A 16,059-nucleotide genomic window follows, 5' to 3' on the forward strand; every position below is an offset into this window, starting at 1 on the left:
TGAATTAATCCTGAAACAAATTTTGGAAACGCTTGGCAATTTCTTACAGAATAAACTACCGTAAAAAACTAGTAAACATTTCATTGGCCAGAAATCTGGTCAACATTTCGAAAATAACTTGCGAACTTAATTCCGATTAAAAACAGACAAAACATAAATCCAATTAAGAAATCATTTACATATGCGACGAACTTTTGACCCAAATGTTTCATTCTTAACGATTTCCTCCAACCAAACTTGCCTCGATGTTTCGTGTATTCAGTTCAAAATTGAAGATTATCTTCAACGGATCCTGCAAAACAGTATTTAGAGTGTTAGTGGTACAACGGCCAGTTCAGTCAAATGCAATGAAGAGTGTACAAGAATATTTCCATATAACGGTGTCGCATCTTTTGCTTTTCACTACGGTGCTTCAGATTTGTAATGCAGGTCAGTAAGTTATGAAAAATATAAATTTACTTTAAATAAACCGCGAGAAATTCTTAGAAAAAATGTTTTCTACTGTTTGTTGGTTGTTGTGAAACAGTTTGCGTCCTAAATGCTCAAATATTTTGGAAGCAAAATTTGGTTTCTTCTCAGTCAGTAACTGCAATTTTTGTTTCAGTTCTGGAAACATGCGACCAATCCGGTATTCTCCTCTACGAAGACATGGGATGCAAACCATCATATGATAGGGCTGCTTCAAATAGTCGCAATTCCTGCCCCTCAAAGTATGACTGCTTAGGCTTGAAAAAATCCTCAGATCATTGTTTCCTCCGAGGCAAAGCCTACATGCTTAAGCAAAGAGTGGATTCAAAACTAACTGCTGGATTGTGCGATTTAGGCTGTTCGTGCCAAAGAGAGGAAGATAAGTACGTAATTTCCTCATTTAGTCCATTTTAAATAAAAGTGCAGTTTCAAGGCGGCAATTATTCTTCATATAAATGTTGGTTTGCGTCAACGGCTATATCGGTCATCAGATAATAAAAGATTTATTTTAGCCGGCCAAACTGAACAGGTCCGAAAAGTTAATGCGTGTCAAAAGTATAAAAACCGTACACATAAAACTTTCCGCCACCTTTTATCTCTAAGTTAACACACCCTTAAATTGTGATAAATATACCTCAACTTCTTCGCAACTGATTTATTTGATCTGCGATTCTGTCTTGGACAGCTGGCGGTTGGAAAAAGTTTCCGGGTTTTATAAGAAATCTTTGGTGAAGCGATTGGGCTGCAACGAAGTTTTAAAGTTGGAAAAAGTTGTGAAAAAAACAAAAGTCCTTCATCTTTTGCTTGGTTGGATTATTTCCTCATGCAATGAGATCATTACTGTTGCTTGCGCATCGTCATTGCAACATTCTTCAAAAGTAATTGTTAAAATAGGTACTCAGATCCCACTGGACTTTAACAAATGTGAATTTATAATTCAAGAATTCAATTTATTCGATGATTTTTGCTTTGTTGAAACATCCTTAAATGGATTTATGATGTCATGTTCTTTCTAGAACCAAATTTAAATGCGCCACTGTAAATTGCCCTGAATGGTCAGTTTTAGAGCCTCCAACTGGTTGCTACAGAAAATACTCTTTGGATGATTGTTGCTACATACGAGAAATGTGCCGTAAGTATAATTGAAAATGCTGTTAATTTTTTGCAGTCGAAAAAGGTTCAAACGAAAAGTTGATGAATTCATTTAAAAAATGTTGGCTTATTTTAAGCGTGGTTTCAGCAGGTACGATCTTTAAGCGACAATTTTAAACTTATTAAACAAATGTCTTTTAGAAAACTGAATTAAAGAAGCATTAATTGAATCGATTTCAATCCAACTAATAAAATACACATGTAAAAAAAATACGTCTGAGAGCCGAACGAAGCTCGAAAAAATTTCAGGAACTAGAATTGTATTTTGTGCAGTTTACTAATTGAATATTAATTATTCGGTTCAAATTGATAATTTGAACTTACCTAATTAATTAATTAATTTAGCTCCCTATGAAAATTCGACCACTTGTGTCTACGATGGAAAAGTGTACAAAGAAGGCGAAAATTTCCTGCCGAAAAATTCCTGCTGGAGATGCGTATGCCAAGCCGGGTTTCGAGGTATAAATTACTACCTGCTTATGCAATTTAATTAAAACTAACGGTCCTGTATAATTCGCTTTCAGGCAAATTAGAAAAACCCTTCTGCCGAAGACGATCCTGTGGAGTTCAGGTGAAACATCAGGAAAAACTGCAAGAGAGATGCGCTCCTTTGTATTACAAAAGGATCTATCGGGAAAGCGACCCACTTTGCTGTCCAGTCAATTGGATTTGTAGTAAATTTGTTATTTTTTATAATTTTTTATGGCTTGATGGCCTGTGAATTTTGAAAATCATCAGTTATTGGAATATTCCAGCAGATAATAATTAACATTCCTACACTGTAATAACATAGTTCTTTATGCGATTTAATTTTTTTTAGGCGAAGGAAATGAGAAAATAAGTGGCCAAGCACAGTCCACAGGTGAGTCGATCTTTTTTAATTGTATGCTACATTTTTTAGATATTTTATTAGCTTCTGGCAATTATGTGTGTTGCATCATACATCTGCAAGAAACCGGATTGCATTGTTTAAAAATTCAAAACATAAATAAATAGTCTGTAATCACGTACATCACGACATCAATGTTTTTGTTGTTTGAGYAGATTTAATTGCATATTTTCTGAGGTTTCATGTGGAATAGCTGGATTGAAAMTTGAAGCTTGTAACTTATTTTCCGCAATTTTTTAGCACAAAAACATCGAYGAATTAGTTAATTTGTGTGATTGATATTCGTATATGGATCCATAAAAGAATGCCTTTATTTTACAGATAAAATGTGCCTATTCGGACAAAGACTGATACGGGTTGGGCAAAAATTCGAAAAAACCGTGCAAATGCCCAGGAACATGACTGTTACGTGCGAATGCAAAATTCCACCGTTATTAACCTGCACAACTTATGTGGTTTAATTGCTACTGGGTATCTGTGATGCATTTTACGCAGGTAAGTAAACCCCATATATGATAACAAAATAACCCTTAAACAGTGCTTAAACAGACGAAAACTCGTTTTTCTGATGAAATAAAGATGTGTTTTTTCCTTCATATAAACCAGATGCTAATTCGCATGGGTGGGCATCTATAAATGCGAATAGTCAAATTAATAAAATATACTTTATTCTTCCAATATACAAATTATTCAACAATATGTAGAATGTACAGGACGTTTTGTACACAGTTGCAAAACCTCATTATGTACAACAGCTTTACTTCACTAAATTGGTTTAATAAATATTCTACAGCTACGGTTAATTTACAGAAACGAGGCACTGAGTGATGAGATTTTTTAGATACTATTGTAAAGTACGGTTTATCTCTCTCAATATTTTATTTTTTAGCAAAAACTCTCTGATACTATCTACCTTGCTTCAAAAAAAAAATTCTGACTTAAAACCATTAAAATTGCCTTGGTGTTCGAACAAAACGTTGAAAAACACAAAGTTTTCGCACATTTGAAGCTTTTGTGCATTTATTAGGTGGAATGAATTGAATAGTCTAAGTTGACCAGAAGACCATTTAGAAGCACTTGGAATTATTCCATTCTCAAATTCTTAATTTTACATCATTCAACACAACAAAATGCAATCAATTTTTAGGTTTGTCCTTTTCGGAAAAGTTTGGGAGCAAAATACTAAAACCCGCAAAACACACGGTGTGACAAAAAGATAGGGAGTCAGTTAAACAGTGAATTCCTTAGAAGAAAATAGTATTTTTTTTACATAACGTTATAATATAATAATATTTTTTCTTATATATGGTTTTGCACGACGAAATCTCTTTTGAAAGTTCTCGGATGTTAAAAAATGAATTTTTTATCCACCAATCATGATCACCAAGATAATGCGTTATTAACAATAAGGAAGATGCTCAAAATATTGGCTTTCGGATCCAATTCATTTTTCAATGAGTGTCTTCATAGATTTCCTATTAGTTACTTAGATGTTTTTGGCACTCTGCTTGTTGAAAAAATCATGTTTTTTGCTAAGGAACCTTGCATTTTTAAAATACAAAATCATAGTATAAGTGCAATATTCGGAGATAAAAACGAAACGTACAGAATTTTAAAAATCAGATAGTCATAATCCTCCCTGATTTTTGCTGCGCTTCTAATAGTTTTAGGTCACTGAGGTTTAGCTGAATTTTACTACAGAAATTACGCACTTTTACTTATTTTAAAGAGAATCTCGATGGTGAAAAGGAAACCAGGTTAACATTTTTCTATAGAACCACCTAAGTTTAATTAAACTGATTTCGCTCCGATACTTGGGGATTTTTCAACCATAAAAGAGATAACACGGCAAACAGCATCAATAAAAAAAATTATACCTGACAAGTTATATTACATTTTGTACTAACTTCACACCAAACTACTAGCTCCCAGACACTCTCCCTCAATCTGTCCGCATAAACTCGGAGAGTTTCCTTTCGAACTTCCATAAACTTTCGTCGAATAACCCGAATCGTTGTTGGTGTCTCGATCCACCGTATCATGGGGGTTCTCCAGAACCCGTCCGCCAAAATTTGGATCCAGCATTCTGGAAGAACCCTCAATGGGGTTTTTTGAGTCTGGATATCCCTTCGAATTATCCAAAACTCGCAATTTTGCCAATCGGGCGTTGATCGTGTGATCGTAGTACTTGGTGGGGTTCGGCAGCTCGTCTTCGTAGAAATGCGCTTGATATGTGGGGTCATTGTAGCGCATTTCCGGCTGGTAAGGGTTCATGGGGTCGTATCTACTGGTGCTGGGTTGTGGATACTGTTTGTACTGGTCGTTGTATCTGCAAATATAAATTATTTATGTTTTATGTAAAAAATCGACTTGGAAGTTGTTTCCTTAAGAGTAGCGAATTTTTAGGATCTAAAGCCGCTTAGGTACACTTACCTCATTGTTACAGGTTCCTGAATTTTCACGATCGGTTCAATATATCTGGTAGAAGTTTCCACCAGGGACGGATCGCCTGTTGGACTGTAAACTCCACTTCGACTTCTAGGCGGGGCATCATTAGGCACATTTTCGTAGTGTCCTAAATGTATTGGTCCTGGCGACTGTCCCAATTGCACCTAAATCCCAACAACAGCGTTAGAAATTAAAAAAACCATCACCCTTGTGATGTTGATAATGTTCAAACTAGGCTAATGCAATTTTATGTGATAAGAAGTGTTGTTTGGCTCATTTACAATATTAACGTGAGTAAGTCACACTTAGAATGCGTAAGTTTTGTAACGTTTTTATTTATTTTACTTAAGAAAATGTTTACTATTAAAATCTATTATGTGTACTCCAGATGCTTTTATTCCAGGTTCGGATAATGTTGATTGGACAACGAATACTATTTTTCAGCCACCAAATTTCTCTTTCGTGTCAAAAAAATAGTCCAATCTCTTTCATATTTACATGATGGTTGGTCACAAAAAAAGTTACTCACTGGAACCAAATTTCCATCACCCATTGGTCCTTTCCTGGATGGCATTCGAAGAGGTCCATCTTCATCGTCGCTGCTCTCGCTTTGAGCCCCATCGTTATGACTTGAGTTCTGGTGCTGTTGCTGAATTCTAGCCACAAGCTCTTTTACGGAGGGGCCTTTCGGGTCGCATTCGTGTGGATCTAGTTCATCCATACTTCTGAAAAAAATCCAAAGTTTAGTAGACTTTTTACACAGACTTTTTGTCAAACTAAATACATTTCTTTAACCCCGGAAGAGTAAATCTCAATTTTTTGTCTTATCAAGTTTGATGGAAGGAATCAGGCAAATAATCGGGTGACACCATAAAACCGCATTCGGAACCGTTTCTAGATCACTAAATCGTGCTAATTAATTTTTTCCCTTATTTCAATCATTAATGCAGTTTCGCCGACTCAAAGCAATTACCATTAAATCCGCCGTAAAATCTCGCATAAAAATAGAATTGACAAGAATGTTCCATTACAATACTTCATAAATTTGCTCATTTTCAGGCAGTTCTAAGGATTTCCGAGTTGAAACAAATAGAAGTGTTGCTTTAAATTAACCTGATTGCTGAAGTAGCTGTACCGGTTTAGTGAGTAACGATTGTTAAATAGCGTTACCAAAGGCGCGTAATTGCCTATAAGGTAGTTCATTGTTCATACGCAACATTAACTAAATAAAGTTTGTTTTCGTTCTTGCTTTCTTGTTTGCATGGGTGAATTTTACTCGACAAGGACCAGCTTTCGTGGTTGGCTGAGTTCAATGTTAGTGTTCATGTTTTTGGACATTCTTTAATTGTTTCCTTTTTTTAGGTTTATGAACATACAGTATGAAGAATTTTCCATTGCTATGCGGCCGCTTTTCTCTCTTTTGAAGGTATTTCACATACAGTCACTAATTTATTGAACAATCTGCTGAAGGCAAAGTGCTTTTAATAAAGTTAACAAAACACATTTATCATCTGCTTTTACAACCAAAGCCCCCAATCTGCCGCCATTAAAATTCAGTACACATTTGAGGCACAAATGCCGGAATTTAATCAAAATGAATAATGAAATGTGTTGATTTTTTAAATCACCAGCTCCCGAAATCCTTAGAAATTTTCTGTAAATTCTTTGCAATCAAAAAAATGTACGAAAAAAAATATCGAACAAACTTAACGTTAGATGTTGAATGATGAAAGCCAAACATGAAACCATTTTTATAGCGGATGGTTTCAGTCCTATTTATACCCAGTAAGTGGCAACCGATTTAATGAAAATACTTTTTGCAGTTTTGTGATTCAAATGGGCTTTTAATGAGCAGAGTTTGTGTTTGCGCCGAACAAAAGACATTGATAACATCAAAATAAATTTGCAGTGTTTGCTCTAGTTAATCTAGTTCAATTTATTTACTGTCTGTTCCATTGTAAAAATCCAAATAATTACTGTGCCTATTATGGAAATGTACGTTTTACGCTTTCACGCGATTTGCAACGTGTCAGTGATTTTTGTTGTTGCCCAACTGTAATCGGAAATAAACGGAAATATCAAGTCCTTATAAAAAAGTAACCAGATTATTAAAATTAATTTAGTGGCAATTTTATCCGTTGATTCTACGATGTTTTTCACTCCGATTTCTTACAGTTATACTAAAAAGAGCTACACTAAGAAATTTTGGTTTGAGCTCAAGCTGTGATTTTTTAAGCAGACAACTTTACAACATTCTAATGAATCCTTTATATTGTATGTATTAATGCCTTTCATTGCCTTCACTCTGGCACCATTAACCCAAAACCTGTTCCGCAATGGCAAAAAGTGTCATAGAAATAATTGTATAACTAGATTTTCCCTGTTTACAATGTGCTAATAAATCAATAAATCTATGTCACACTCAGCCTACAGTGTAGACGGAGCAAACTGAATTCTTTCACCCGATAAATTGTCCTAACAAGAAACTATCTCTTTCATAACGAGTTAAGCTACCGGTATTTATCTATTATTATGTACAATTATTCAGAAATCATTATTGTTGGTTTGATCGTAAATCATCAGCTGACTTCTACACTAGCAGATAATCGATTCTGGAACGCAGGTGACTAGTGCCAGTTGACTGTATAATATTTATACATTGGTTGTTTTATAACGTAAAGTATTTCTTATTTGGTATTACATTTACTATCTTTCAAGGCCTGTGTATTTTTTTAAATCATACTCCCGTTCCCCGTTAAAATTCGCGTATAAATCGAAAGCAATTGAAAAGTGAGAACATACCTTGTTCCTTGTAAATGTGACTTTCCTCCTGTATCCAGCATTTCCAAGCTTCTGGAACGGGACATTTGAGGTTCAGGTTCCTTGTGAGCGTTAAGAACTCGTTCAGATCGACGGCCGTGTCCACCTCTATTCAGTTTTTGTTCCAAGCCAGCCACTCTTTGTCCCAATCGAACCTAAACGGACAAAAAAACTTGGTAAGTTATCGAGTTGAAATATTTGTATGAAACTTCCCACAGACGAATTGAATTAATTGAATTTTCTTGAGATACTCCCAAGAATAACATCGTTCAGCCTTTCGTTCAAACTCGTTATTCGAGCAGCTATTTAATTGAATATTGGAAGTATAAGTGCAAAAAATGGTTTACTTTTTTCTTTTGAAAGATTTAGATTTTAACCAGTTGGTGGAAAATCTGCTGATTTTTTCACGAATAATAGAAATAGAAGACAAGGTATTTCAGAAACCCGAACAAGGTCATGTTTATATTATTTTTTATAAAACATCCTGTATATTATTACAGTTCGGATTCTGCGACAGATTCTGATCAGGTTCCATATAGTCAACCTTGTTTACAAGCATTGTTTACGAGTTCCTAACATTTAAAAATCGACTTCTTATTCGAATTCCGCAAATTAATCTTAAAAGTAATTGAAAAAAAAAATTTAACCAAACTAACATTTTTAATTCGAAAAATCTAATTAAAAACAAATTGAGTTTTTACAAGTTCTTCGTTCATGTTTCTCTATTTCAGCTAAAATGATTGATTAAAATTTCCATTTCTGTCATTACTGTTTCCTTAATCCTTTTACCATCGGTTGCTTTTCATGATTGAATTTAACTTTAAAAACCACAAAAAGAAGGAACATTATCTAAAATAATAAGTAAAGTCGACAGTCGATGTTTAACTGTTTCTATCTCTGAAAAAGAGACTTTTCGCACAATACGAATCTCTAATTATATACAGGGTCTTCCATAAAAAATATATAAGTTTGATCTGGAGCGCCTCTTCTGAAAAATCCTGCATTCCTCATATTTTTGTTGGTCATAAAAAACTCGTGCAAAAAAGTCTACAATTTCTTGCAAAACCGGCTCTCCATTCTTCAAAATTAACAAAGTTAAAAGGGCGTTCCTCTTATTATTTATAACATTTATCAAGTAATTTCTGGGAAGTTAAATGATTCCGTTTTTTATTCACTTTTCAATACTTCTTGCATTTATTCAGAAACCTGCAAAGTTACGCATTGGCAAAATCTTGCTTCAAACTTTCATCATTTACTATTTTCATTAGCTTCGCGTCATCGTTCCAAATCACAAAATCGAACAATGAAACTGAAAAAATCCTGCAAACTCTCACCTGAGCTCGGACCAGCTCCTTCTTGTCCTTCGCCAGCTTGGCTTCCAAATGCCTAAACAGAGGGGCACAATAGCAGGTGTATCCAACTCCAACTGGCCCCTTACAGATATTTCCTGCCAAATCTAGATAGTATTGCTCCCCTTTTTTCAGGGGCTCAGGCGGCAAAGAGTCCAGGTTAGGAGATGGAAAAGCTTCCGGATCAGGATAGTAGTGGCAACCATACGGAGACCAGTTTTTGTTATTCGTGCTGGTAGGCGCCGGTTTGCTTGGAGGAGCTTCAGTCACCGATATATCGACCACATCTGAAACTGAAGCAAATCTTTATAATTTTCAATAGGCAAAGACGGCTCGAAACGAACCAATTAAATGGCCACGTATCTGCAACTGATGCCAATAAACCTACACTTTGCAATTAACCGATTAAATAGAGTAGCTGAACATAAAACTTATCTGCGCCTTAAATGTAGCATTCGCGACATCGTTTTCCTTATGCTGTCTGTCAAAAACCGTTGAGCAATCTTACTTAAGATAAGTAGAAGATGGTATTCAAAGAGCCACTTCTCGCTTGCCGAAGAACAAATAAAGATATAACTTTAGGTTGAGCGGTAATGGGCTTGGAGAGCCGTTTGAAGGAATTCACGAAACGACTTGCAGGAAAGGAAAACCTCTGGCCATTAATGAAATAATTATTTTTTCGCTCACTTAGGTATTAGCGGTTAATTAAGAACATTATACGGATATGCGCTCAGAGATGAATGGTTCTCTTAAGGTAGGTTCAAGAAGCTTTAATTGGAGACATTAATCACCACTATAGTTTGAAATTATTGAGATAAACAAAAACTTTGCAATTGGGTTTTTTTCTGCAATGTTTTTTAATTTTCTTCTCCTGAAAACTTGATCCAATTACCCAAGTAATCTTAGCCAAAATCATTACCATTAAGCGAAGACATTTCATGTAAGGTGATCAGAATTTACAGGAAATTACAGTTATAATTTCAATTAAAATCATATATAGAATTAATGGAATTCTCCTTAGCCACCACCAATGGAAAAACGTTCCGATATCATCGGCTCGATTTCGTGTCGTTTATGTATTTTAAGATTATTAATTACAGTTGGAACTTGTAAATCCTCGCAATATAAAACGGGTAATTTAATCTGAGCTGGGTTGTGTTAAATATACGAGGAACATTGCGAACATGTTTCCGCATGGTGTCCTTTAATTGGTTGTATTCACCATGCAAATGTTGCCGTGCAACTTGCGTTTGTATAGTTTGTTCACTGGCATACGCAAGACCTAAGTGAGGTAACATGAGAACGACAGATTGTATATGTACAGTTTAATATTAACAAATTCCTGCTTTTCTATTTGGATAGCGTGCAAAAGTGTATAAAATTGTATTCTTATAACATTCTAAAGGTTTTATTAACTATTAATCCCTAAATTTAGTCCCCGATGTTGCAAGAAATCAGAGGAGCGAGACTAAAAGATTACCACTTTGTAACATGTGTTTCCTTAATTTTGTGGAAAATGTTTTATATAGTATAAAACAGTGTTTAAGTGGAAATTTATTCTCGGACAAATTTGAACTTTTGACACCTTGTTATTTAAGAAATAAAAACTTTTATTTGCGGGCAAATTTAAAAAGCATTTAATTATCATAATGTCAAAAATTGCTATTCTAATAACGCGTAATAAATAAAAGACGGGCCGAAACACTGCGCAATCTTAAAACAATCTTAGAAATTAGATTTTTAATGGTTGAACATTAGGTTTAATCAAACTTGTTAATTTATTAATCATTAAAATGATAATTTTGTGACCTACAGGTGTCAGCACTGAAGCCTCAAGTATTTAATTGCAAAACTTAAAACCATATACAATAGTAAACGACATCCGTATGGTAATAAAGCAAGAATCTTCAAATTTAGTGCTGGTTTATTTGAAAAATCATGTTTTAGATATGCAAAAATGACAATTAAATTGTATTAATCTAATAAATCTGCACCTACCGAAACCGCAAATATCTAAATTGTTTCTGGTACGACAAAAAAATGGAATCTGATGAATCTGACTCCCAAGGAATACTTATTTAATAAATTGTCCAAATTGCAAAATCCGTTAGTGGTTGATGATGTTCTCAATAAAAGTGTTAAACTATTTTGTTTCGAGAACCATTAATTTATTCTCAAAGTTTGATTTGTTACATTTTATCACGCTTTCTTCAAACACTCCTCTTACCGTCTCCCAAAAGCAAAAATAGGTTCGGGTTCAAAAGAAATATTTAACATTCATTAATCATCAAGGCACTGTAATTTCTTAACTAAAACCATCGTCTCTCCCTTACTTACATCGTCAAAGATAGGCATTATTGCGTCCTGAAAGTGTTTGTACCTAAGATCCCAATCGTTTCATTGTTCCATTCATTTCTTAATGACTAGTTCGGTTTAATCGCAAATATAAATCCCCAGTCATTTCAAAAGCAAACCCAAATATTTCAATTGAGAATGAGAATAATAAGCTCAGTCGAAAAGATTAATTCCCTGGGTAATCTTGCATTTGAACGTGAATCGTCGGTGGTTGAATGTTTTCACGGTACTCATGCTGCGTTCAACCCGTCTTTCAGTTCCTTTGGTACTCAGTGCGTTCTGATTATTATTTATTATTGAGCAGCTGAACCGTAAATTCGTTTGATATCCGATCTCAAACGCGGATAAGTTGTTTTGCTTTGACACTCGAACAAATTCGATTCAGATGAATTGTTTTGAATCCGACCCGTTCAAGGTGTTTTCTTAATGAGGGATGATCGGTCTTTTACACAACATCTGTTAATCACTGTTTAATTGATCATTTGCTTCGTATTGAATCGACGAGATGTTCGTTACGTTCTTATTGTTTAACTACACAAAATCATAATATGCAAAAACATTCATTATTCCAAATTTGGAATGATAGATTTTTTCTAAGGCATTGTGGATCATGCAACTTTGAACAAAAATAATGCAATAAAACACAAAAAACCTCAGACATAAACCCAAGCACCGTGTCACTGATCGCTAATATTTACGAAAAAGTTAAGAAAATATTTTCGAAACGTTCATGGGAATCTAAACTATTAAGGTCCCAGGAATAAACTCATAAGCAATTTTATGTTGGAGATTTTCTGTTTGGACAGCGATTATTCCATCGACATTTGATATATAAAATCCATTTTATTACCGTTTTAACTTTTCATTGACCATTAAACTGATTCATGGAGTTTCCCAAGCAACTGCACGATTTAGTGGAAAGCTTAGGACCGAATCACACATTACAAATCGTTAAGTGCTGATTTAATTTTAGGAATATCAAAATTACCGTCATAATTGTTATTGATTATTCTATTTAATTTTGGATCTAATTTCTATAAAGAACTGAACTGTTTCAATATCGATTTCTCAAAGCTTTTGGACATTCATAAAACGAAAACCTGCGCAAAAAATAATCGAACAACATTGTAGCCAACAGTTACATAAGTTCAAATATGCAAATTATCGCTATACAAATATTTCCTGCCTCGTTCAAAGTGTGTTTTGAAATAGCAAAGTGAAAACAAGGCAATTGTTTCCAATGGCCTGGCCGAAAAACTTGCAATAATTGTGATTAACTTCAAAAGCGGAGCAATTGAGGGGAACAGAAAATATTCGATTTCTCATCTTAAATCAAATTTGATGTTCCAGCCTGGCAAAAACAGCACTAATTTTATGTACCCTTTCCAGGAAACCCTTAAACGCGTCATGCATTACCCAAACTAATTATAATTCCATGAACTGCCATTTGAGGTAAACAGGCGAAATGTATGCTTAAACTTTTACCGCCTGATTTTCCCAACAACAAATAATTTGGCTTGCCTAAAAGTTATTATTTCTGCACAATTAATTGCTCGTAATATTATAAGTAATAAATTCGAGCCGGTATAAACTTGGGTGAAGCTTCGCGTAAGCATGTAATTAAACGGAAAAACGTGTTATTCAGATGCGTTATTGATGGAACAACATATATTAACAAAAGTAAATAGTCGAATAAATTGGAAGCAATTTTTGATAATACAATCAGATTATAAAAAATATATACAGATAATGCGAACATTAATAGAATTGTTTGGCCTTCGGCTCTATTTATTTTATTTCAAATGAGTTGTTTGGTTGACTATCCCAATAGTTTGCAGCAGAAAATTTATTATGGGAAATTTTCGGCTGGTTTTTGCTTTTCCTTTAGTTATAGGTGTTTACATCATTTTGCTTGGTTTAGAATCGCAACAAACGTACTTTATTAAATGCAGTGAAACTAATTGATTAAGACGCAAATGGTGAAATTGATAAATATTCCAAAGAAATCGAGAAAAATCACAATTTTTTAGTAGATGATTTTGAGCAACTTGTCTTCAACGCATAACTATTCACATTCACATGCCATATTCTTATCAGTTGAAACTCTCATTTTAAAAGTATTATGGATTAAGCAAAACTCCTACATTTCAAAAAGAAAAAAACATCGGGAAAATGATTATTAAACTGCCTTTGGAAATAGCTTCTGCGACAAATACGCCATTCAATCTGCATGAGGTGATTTAGTATTTTTATCAATATTTTATTTCCAGCTGAAGTATAGGTATAATAAAAAAATATTTTATTCGTTTTGGGCTCACACTTGCCATCATATTAGTGGCAATTAAAATACCTTATCGTTAAGACGATGTAATTCTAAGCAAATATATCCGACATTCCAACAGTTTAAAGCAACGTTTCAATTTACTGTTACCGAATACTCCCACGTAAATGATCTTCAATTTTCATATAAACGACCCGCGGAGGTACTTTAGATAATTCACCAAATATTAAATGGATTTTTCACCTCCATATTACAGTTCGCTTACATGTTCTATTATGCAAATGATCACCTCATGCGTGTATAGCGTTGGACCATTAGTAACAACACACTTGACATCAAAAGCTTACCTTTGACGCCTTTTCCTTCGAAACGAACTTTACTTTTCGACCGTCTCTTGCTCGTTTTCTCCTTCCTGCTTCTCCGACTTTCACGCGAATTGTTCTCATCGAGAATATCGACAATGTCGCCCAAATCTTTTCTGAGCGCAATGTCTCGTGCAGTTTCGGCCTGTTTGTTTCTGATCGACTTGTCGCAACCAGCTTCCAGTAGAATTCTTGTTAGTTTTCGTCTACCCATTGCGGCCGCTATATGAATGGCTGAGTCGCCGTTTTTGTTTCTTTCGGACACTTTGCACTGAAAGGAAAAACAGCAAATATTGTTCATCAAAAGAAATGCCAGTGTGGAGTTCAGTTAGCTTCTCAGTAAAGGAAGAGACAAAGAACGCTGAATATTTTTTTCTCAAGGGATTCGATTTTTTTTAATAACAAATCTTCACTGACTCCATATAGAGAAAATCAAAATACCTTTGCAGAAATCAATATCCTGGTAACTCCAGCATGCCCATATCGAGCAGCAGTGTGTAAAGCGGTATCTCCATATCCATTCCGCAGGTCAGGATCGGCCCCTGCCAGCAAAAGTTCCCGACAGGACTGGTTATGGCCATTTTGGCACGCCAAGTGCAGGGGCGCAAATCCTCCCGCATTAGTTGCAGTCAGAGGCGCTCCTGCGGAGCAAAGAAGTCGCACAGTACGACTGTGCCCCTTCCAAGAGCACTCGTGTAAGGCGGTGTTGGCATGCTGAAACAATTACAATTTACAGTCATTACAAGTTACAGTAGAGTCTCGGAAGTGATTCATTTAAAATTCAGCAGTTCTGCTCGACATGAAAATGAACAAGTTGACGTTTTGCTTTCTTTGCAGGAAAATTCATGTCCCCGTTTTTCGCAGATTGGGGCCAATTTACACATGCAGAATATTCATTTGTTGTTCATCGAATAGTTCCAACGCTGAAATATCATCCCTACAAGGTGCAAGAGTTATTTGAAGATGATTTCCAGGCGCGAAATGACATTGCAAAAACATGCAAAATATGTACATCTTAGATAATAATTTAGAAAAAACGTTATTTTTTACACACAAATAAATGTGGGGTGTGGAATAGTGCGCGGAAGAATAATAGGACCGTTTTTCTTTGAACAGTCTGTAACTGGACAAGTATATCTATAATTTTTCCAACCTGAATGAATTCCAGCATTGGTTTCTTTACTTCCAAATTCATTGGAGCCATCAGATTCTCTTGATGAGAAACATTTTTTGAGAAAACTGCCAATATTTTCTTATCCATGGTTCACTTTCTAAAAAGGCCATTTATTTCTCTCTAGAATGATGTACAAATGAGCGTTCTTGCTCATTTCGCCTCCGAGATATGAGCAAAAATGGGACGGAAAACATGGAAGTTTGACATAATCTTGCACCAAAGTGTCTGATATTCAAATTTCGCTTTCTGGGTCAATCTACTCGATTTTCCACACTCACGTTGTTACGACTGAATCGACTTTTCAATTCTCTATCCAACGATGCCAAAACGAATTCTGTGGCTCGAATGGTTCTTGAGAAACTTCGAAAAAAGCAGCGTCATGTTCAAGTGGATTTTGCAACTCAAAAAAAACCACGCAAATCTAAAACTTCTTCAAAACAAGCATTTTTTGAGAAAACTGCCAACATTTCCCCATTCATGGTTCACTTTTTAAAAAGGCCATTTATTTATCTCTAGAATGATGTACAAATTAGCGTTCTTGCTCATTTTGCTCCGAGATATGAGCAAAAACGGGACGGAAAACATGGAATTTTGACATAATCTTGCACCTAAGTGTGTGATATTCAAATTTCGCTTTCTGGGTCAAAACTACTCGAATTTCCTCACTCACGTTGTTACGACTGAATTGACTTTTCTATTTTCTATCAAACTATACCAAAACGAATTCTGTGACTCGAATGTTTCTTGATAAACTTCGAATA

At 34.9% G+C, this 16,059-nt stretch overlaps 2 protein-coding genes across 2 annotated transcripts; one reads left to right on the plus strand and one right to left on the minus strand.

Moving 5' to 3' along the window:
- The first annotated feature begins 252 nt into the window (after positions 1-252).
- Positions 253-5,339, plus strand: LOC109544417 (kielin/chordin-like protein). Its single transcript, XM_019914557.2, has 8 exons — positions 253-429; positions 605-851; positions 1,485-1,600; positions 1,966-2,079; positions 2,145-2,294; positions 2,441-2,482; positions 2,831-3,004; positions 4,956-5,339. The coding sequence occupies exons 1-7, from the start codon at positions 348-350 to the stop codon at positions 2,968-2,970; spliced, it is 891 nt and encodes a 296-aa protein (XP_019770116.1). The 5' UTR covers positions 253-347; the 3' UTR covers positions 2,971-3,004; positions 4,956-5,339.
- LOC109544612 lies at positions 3,156-14,844 on the minus strand (the record flags this gene model as incomplete). Its single annotated transcript, XM_048665410.1, has 7 exons — positions 3,156-4,838; positions 4,943-5,121; positions 5,487-5,682; positions 7,760-7,932; positions 9,112-9,419; positions 14,110-14,395; positions 14,566-14,844. Coding segments are annotated over 7 exons (1,842 nt in total), but the record flags the coding sequence as incomplete, so codon positions are not given.
- Between the last annotated feature and the right edge of the window lie 1,215 nt (positions 14,845-16,059).

Source organism: Dendroctonus ponderosae, unplaced genomic scaffold (genome assembly GCF_020466585.1).
Source record: "Dendroctonus ponderosae isolate FM_Combo_2020 unplaced genomic scaffold, Dpon_F_20191213v2 Dpon_F_20191213_356, whole genome shotgun sequence".
NCBI classification, from domain to species: domain Eukaryota; kingdom Metazoa; phylum Arthropoda; class Insecta; order Coleoptera; family Curculionidae; genus Dendroctonus; species Dendroctonus ponderosae.

What these genes read in the sequence shown, in the direction of transcription:
- LOC109544417 (XM_019914557.2), top strand. Translation starts at nt 348, where the DNA reads ATGAAGAGTGTACAAGAATATTTCCATATAACGGTGTCGCATCTTTTG. An exon ending in GCTTCAGATTTGTAATGCAG is followed by an intron (nt 430 to 604) that starts GTCAGTAAGTTA and finishes TTTTTGTTTCAG; the next exon opens with TTCTGGAAACATGCGACCAA. An exon ending in ATGCCAAGCCGGGTTTCGAG is followed by an intron (nt 2,080 to 2,144) that starts GTATAAATTACT and finishes ATTCGCTTTCAG; the next exon opens with GCAAATTAGAAAAACCCTTC.